At 42.3% G+C, this 6877-nt stretch overlaps 1 protein-coding gene across 10 annotated transcripts in view; it reads right to left on the reverse strand.

The window, feature by feature from the left end:
* Positions 1-323: 323 nt before the first annotated feature.
* RAPGEF5 (Rap guanine nucleotide exchange factor 5) overlaps positions 324-6877 on the reverse strand; it is a 416073-nt gene continuing 409519 nt past the window's right edge. For all 10 annotated transcript variants that reach the window (XM_023531487.1, XM_023531485.1, XM_023531483.1 and 7 more), the window contains 2 exons: positions 4387-4441; positions 324-1632 (listed from right to left, as the gene is read on the reverse strand). In XM_023531487.1, coding sequence (XP_023387255.1) covers positions 1514-1632; positions 4387-4441 — 174 coding nt within the window. In that variant the 3' untranslated portion in view covers positions 324-1513. The remainder of the gene's footprint in view (positions 1633-4386; positions 4442-6877) is intronic.

The following is a 6877-nucleotide window of genomic DNA, read 5'->3' on the forward strand; positions in this document are numbered from 1 at the left end:
GATTTCTCAAGCTCAATGGGGTTCCTGAGCCCAGGAAACAACACTGCTCTCAAGGTGTCAGAAAGCATCAGGGAATGAGATGCTGATGAGACAAAAGGGAGCAGCTCTGTACAGGCACCTAAGAGCTGAACAGGCAGGAGTGGTGACAGCTGCACCAGGATTCGCATGCATGGAAAATGAATGGACCTGATATCTACCTGGCAGGGGTGGATTTCATTATTGTATCCCACAAGGTTTTTGTTCATTTGAAGGTCGAGGGAGTTCTAACCAGTTCTTGAGGATACCAAGAGTCTTATTTACTAGACAAGGCCTAACCTATAAGAATGGGCATTAAAAAAAGACTTAAAAGACTGAAAAAAAAAAAAAAAGACACATTATAGAAAGGCTCCCTGTCTTGGTTGGGAGATGAACTATAGGATTTGTAAGTGTCCAATAAAAATCAGACATTTGGCTGTTTTGAGGCTCTCTTAATTTGCTGTAAGACAGGCAATCACCACTATCTTAATACCTAGCTCCTCTCCAGGGAGCGCCCAGTGCTTCACCCATCCAATCCCATTTACCCTCCCTGGACTAGCTGCCATCATCACACCTTTGAGCAAGGAGCCTGCAGAAGACGTGCAAAACACCAGGGCGTCATCAGGCGCAAGAACGCAGACCTCTGTGACTCTCTGTCACCGCAATCAATAGTTATAGAGTGCCTACAGTGCATTAGGCATTATGCTCTTTCAAAAATCATATTGTTCCCAATAGGAAGTGAGAGCCCATTTGCATGTGTAAAGAAAATCCCTAGAAATTAAACAGTGAGTCACTAAAGATTCCTATTTTTCATTAATGGCAAAACAACTTAGTCTAACTTGCCCATAGTTGCAAACGAGTTGTGCAGAAATGAATTTCACCTCTAAGCAGACATCCATAAGTGATTGTGGATGCAAAGAAATGCATGCCTTGACATTTCTCTTTTGGAAGTCAAAGCATAGATGTCACCTTCTGGTTCTCGCTAACTCCCTAGACACAAGTGGCTTTTGGTGATATCATAGTTTGTACAGATAGAGACCAGTCCTTCTCCCTGGAAATCTAGAGGTGCCATCACTACCTTCAGGTGTTCAAACAAGCTACTTCTTTGACAGCCTAAAAACACACGCTTACTGAAATATTTGGTCACTGTATAACAAGACGTGTTCCCTTGTCTTGACGCTGGCATATCTCAAACTGAAAAACTGGATGGGATCAAAGACATCTGCAGAAGAAACCAGACTTCTCCATTTCAGAATGCTTCTGACTCTTCTGCCTTCTCGTTCTAAAAGCAGCGAGGAGAGGCCTCTCCCCATCTCTGGTGGCTGACATCACTTCCTGAGCACGTTTTGGTTGGCTTTCCTGCGTATGTCTTGCAATTTACTGATAAAACTCAGCAACTTCTTTTCTCACAGGAAAGTGACGTGCTTGGTTGGCATCGACATTTCTGTAGCTCAAAGTGCTGCAGTTACAGGCGAGGCGAGGCGTGGGGCAGCAGGGCTTACACCCGGGGCTCGATCCTGTGTGAGAGCTCAAACAGGGCCTGCTGGCTGTCAATGACATACAGGTGATTAACGTAGGATTTTAACTCCTGGTGCTCTTTTGGAGACATCTCACCTCCTAATTTTTGGAGGGAAAAAAGGCAGTCAATCTCATGAGAGTAGTAATGCTATTTCTAAATACCAGTAAAAACTGACATTAAGGCTTAGAGTAAATGCACTAGGCAGACTCTCGTTAGTCAGAATCGCAGAGGAGATTTCTTTATCCTGACAGTGGAGTTGCTTTTTCACTCAGACTAGGTTCCTCGGGTCAGGTAATTAGACTGGCACTTGTTTTACCAACACACTCACATGGCATTTATTCCCTAACATTACATCGTTCGTAGTGACTACATCAGTCTCCTCCTCTACAGAATGAGAAACAGCACAGACACACGGCAAGTGAGTGGCAGAGCAGGACTGAAACCCAGACCTCCGTGATCTGAGGTCCCATGTCACAACAATTGCCTGTTTACGTGGCTTTCACTGGCTCTTTATCTCAGTGTGGAACTGTTGAAATCACTGCTAATCTAACGAGTGCATGGACACAACAGCTCTTTGTTGTTGTTGTTGTTGTTGTTGATTTTGTATAATCCTCTGGCGCCCTTATTTTTTGGAAATAAAATAAGGGACCAATTGAATGAACAGATATCATAGAACTGAACTTAAGTTACGGTTACCAGGCGAAATAGGTTCTGAAAGTATCAGATGGGCTAACACTGACCCAGTTAAGGACCAGGCAAGGCGGCTTTCCACTCCCAAGTGCAGGGTGGTTAAAAAATCAAAGGCCACAACACGTGGCTTTGGTGCACTGTGAACGCATGTGTCACACTGGTGACAGCTCTGATAAGGAAGCAGAGCTAACGCAGTCTGCACAATGGAGCAAGCCCACTTCCCATAGTCAAAAACATACAAAACCCTCCCCCTCCAAAAATCGCTGCTTACTGGTTTCAACAAGTAAAAGCACCAGGAGTTAAACTTTTTACCATCCCGCTTGTTTAAAAGTGGCCAAAAAGCTGTGTCATTCTAGAACGTCTTCTCTAGAAGCCACTAAGGGACCACTTTTGGTTTAGTAAATGTTGCTTTAGACAACATGATGCTACAAAGATAACCTTGTTGTTAAATTTTTGGCCTTAAAAAGATGACAGAATGACAACTGACACCTGCATGCACTTTATAAGTGGTTTGATTAACACTATTTTATTTCAAATGCTGAGATTGGTTTACTATGCCTATATAAACTATCAAAATGAATTTAGATAATGAGTCCCAAACCCAATTTTTAAAGATACAGAAATACAGAACACAAACAGGCCTGAGAATTATTTAAACTTCTCCTTTGCTTTGTGCTATGAAGACTTATTCTCTGGTGATGGGAGGTTCAAGACAGGGTCAACACCAGACAAAACAGTGTAACCTTCCCGTCCACACTTGCCGTATATATAAACCACAGTCCCTTGGTGAGACTGAGGTCTTAGAATTAGCTGAGCACCTGTAAATGCTTGGGAAGCAAAGGAGGATGGAAGAAATATGAACTCGTCAGTAACATTAAGCTAGTACATTTGAATGAATCTCCGTGACAATGTTATCACTGCATGGTACTTGTGTACTTAATGGAGAATCATGTAAGTACATACCAAATGGTATTAATTGGTGTGAATATTTAGAAAATCAAGTCCTGTATTTATAATTCTTGTTTTCAAACAGCAACTTTGTAATTCATACAGAAGTTCAATTGCTTTGTTGGGGGACAAAACTGCCAGCCAAGACCAGCTCAGACAGGGAAAAGATTCTTAAGAATATGCACCTATCCTCAGGAAGTGGGACTTTGATTTTTCTTTTCTCTCTCTCTCTCTTTCTCTCTCTCTCTCTCTCTCTCTCTCTCTTTCTCTCTCTCTCTCTCTCTCTCTCTCTCTGTATTGTTGAAAAAATAGTTTTACAGTGAGGATGCATTATTTAGCAAAGTAAGTTTTACTCACTGGTTACCTTTGATTGATTTATAATTACTGAATTCAACTTTCTATTTTTTAAATTGTCCTTTATATCTATAGAATCTACACAAGGCAAAGGAAAGGGTATGGGCCAGGAAGTTAGACTTGGTTTGAATAATGGTTGAATGAGGTAACCTTTCTGAGCTGCCTCTGCTCTATACCCATAGAATTAATCTCTGTTCACCAATCACCAATACTGGTGTCCCCTTGGCCATGTGAAAGCTCCTTGAACTCAGTAAGGTTGATTTCCTTCCTTCCTGCAATGTTTTAACATAATTTAAACATAATGTAAATTATGCCTGAGATTTAAAAAGGAACAATATTCTTATACACATTAGTCTCAGTGGGGAGTCTACGAAAGTGCTCAGAAAAATACTTTCTCAGTGAAAGGCAGCTCCAGACAGGAAGTTTTTGTTGGAAAGGAGGAAAGATCCTGGAAGGCTGTGCTAGGCACTTTTACGAACTATATTCCTGTTCCAGGAAGGCTTCAACCAAGGAGGTTAGGGGCCGGGTCACCCCTGATAAACCCACTGGTAACTCTGCGCCAATGGGCAAGCAAACAAGACTTTCTAGGTTGGGGTGAGGTGGGAGATTCCAACTGTCCGAAGTCACTTGGTACAGTGTGAACCTGCTGCCATGAGTCGATAGAAATCTGCCGTAACTTGTCTTCCTCTGCATCTCAAACACACGGCGATAAAACAAGGGAGAACATAGTATATGCACACAATGTGCATATTATACTTTATAATCCGTTTAAAGTTATTTCTACCAAATACTTGTGACATGGTCACAGTCCGTACCACTGTATGGTAAATTTACATTTCACGCTGACTTCAATTACTCACCAAACTGGTTAGTCCTGCAGTGTCTCAGCGTTCGGACAGTGTCTGCAATCATATGCTGGAAGGCAGAGCGGGAAACATATCAGTGGATGATCATTTAGGGTGTTGCTGAAGCAGCGTGCCTGCTTGGACTGAGGGATATTCACAACCTTGGGTGTAATTTGGAGCTGGACTTAACTTTAATTGATAATATTGAGCTTAATCCTGGTCCATAGAAATGGTGGCTCCCAAACCTGGTTGCACGGCTTCTACCTGGGCCACGGGAAAAACACTGCAAAGAAATGCAGCTCTCCCATGCCCCCCGTCTACCTGTCCGAATTTGCTTTGGCTTTTCGCTACAGGGGATGTTTTGCCTTCTCTCCACGAGGCCTGAGATCGCCCTTCTGAACTTGGGAGGCACCATTCTCAACGTTCTCACTGTCTTTGTACAATGCAGACTGGCTTTGTGTTGTAGCTGCTGTGGAAGTTTTCTCCTCCTCTAGACCAGGTGCCACCAGAGGACTTTGCATGCCCGGCACCTACCGTGTATCATACACGTTGACTCACACACGCTTGCTAAACAGAGGTAGGAAGTTTTGTGGCATTAAAGATTCAAGTATCTCAAATGGCGACAGGAAGTGAGACGGTCATGAAAGATACACATTTTCTAAAACAGCCAAATCTTTGCAAAGGTTGTTTTCCGTTTGTAATTTACATTCCCTGCTATAGTCTTCAGTGTTCTACTTTAATTTCTTTCTTTAAAGTTCTCACTGATCTCCAGGCAAAACTGTTCTTAAACTCACAGCTACTTTTGACAAGCTCCCATCACCTCGTACTTATGGGCCTGCAACCACCTTCTGAGCTATATCATTTTCGATTTTCCATGATGAAGGAAAGAGAGCATTCAGGGCAAGACCATTCTTCACTAGAGTTCCTCCTCTATGGCTGCCAGAGTAATCTCCACACACTGTCCCAGTCCTGTGGAAAATCTGCAGTGACTCCCTAATTGGGTTCACATCAAAATCTAAACATCGTCCTATTATTCGAGAACCAACATTGTTCATTATCTGGTGCTTCAAACATCCCCTAGGGAGTCAACACCTTTCGTGTCTCCCCCCGCCCCACACACACACAGGAAACACAAGCCTGTTCATACGCAGCACACCCTCGGTAAATTATTGCTAAAAAAATGTTAATACTAATTTTTTTTTTTACTTAAAACTGGCAGAACTACAGAAACTGTATTTGAACATGACTCACGTATTAAATTGTTCTCACAGCTGTATTTTTACTGTATTTCTACTCAATAGTGGGAAATTAAATAGGACAGTGGTTATAGCAGTAGTTCGAGCTGCATTTGTCAAGGAAATGAGACCTGACTCATGTCTGCGAATGTATTGTTAAATTTCCTTCCCCAAATTTGCCACTATTCCCAGGACAGTTCCCTCGTTGTTTTAGGCTATGGCGTCACGTCGATTTCTATCATATGCCATTTGCGCAGCTCATGCAAGGCCTGAGCTGATGCAAGGCCCAGTACTGAGTGCAGCTTTGAAACCTGAGTGCTGATCCTCATTTGTAGGTTTTCTGCAGGGGGAGAGAGTGTGATAAAAGATGATGCTCTTAACGTTGAGGGGCAAAGAAAAAGGGAAAGCATTTATTTCTTTACTATTTCATAGTTTGAGACAGAAACACGTAGACTTGCTGAGGCAGCAGAGGGAATGATGGAAAATCATTTTAGACTCAATAAGATTTCTGAGTTTTCATGTCATCTGACTTAATGTGTTGGCCTGTGTCAGCCAGATAAAGATAATGCACTGAATTATCTGCTAGCTGGCTTAAGCTAATATCCATCATGAGGAACTGGCTCCTCACAAGTTAATTCAGTTACATTCTATGGGTTCATTATTGTGAAAAATGATCCTGGTTTTGCTTAAGTGGAACCCTGTCCTTTGCTAAGAAACATTCCTCGAAAATACTGACTCTGCTAGGAAATTCAATATCATTCTCTGCATCCAAGTATAACACGGGGCTGTGCATAATATAAAATAGATCTCTGTCCTTCTAGAAAATTTCAGCTTCACCCCATCTTCTCTGTGCAAGGAGGAGGTCAGTGTGAGGTGTGCTGGATCTTAAGTGCCATATGCTTTGAGGACCAGAAACACACTGATAATACAAAATCTACTCTCTTCAGAAAAGATGTGCCAGCACGTGCCTGCTATGCAAGTGCATGTACTTATCTGCTAGTCGCCCTTCTCATAAATGTTTTCTGCAGGAATTTAAAATAGAATATTACTTATTTATGCCATGCTAGTTCCTGAAACTTTCTTAAAGCATGAAGGATACAGACAATTATTGGCCCTAATAGAAGCACTATCAGGTAGACTTTCTTTGTTTCAGTCCCAATGGTTAGTTTGAAGTCTTGGCATATATGAAAGCAAGACCTTGGACTACATTAGCTGGCATCAAAAGGCTTCTACTGGGTCACTGGGGAGAGCAGGGGGAAGGCCAGAGATGC

This window comes from Pteropus vampyrus, unplaced genomic scaffold, assembly GCF_000151845.1.
Source record: "Pteropus vampyrus isolate Shadow unplaced genomic scaffold, Pvam_2.0 Scaffold69, whole genome shotgun sequence".
In the NCBI taxonomy this organism is placed as follows: domain Eukaryota; kingdom Metazoa; phylum Chordata; class Mammalia; order Chiroptera; family Pteropodidae; genus Pteropus; species Pteropus vampyrus.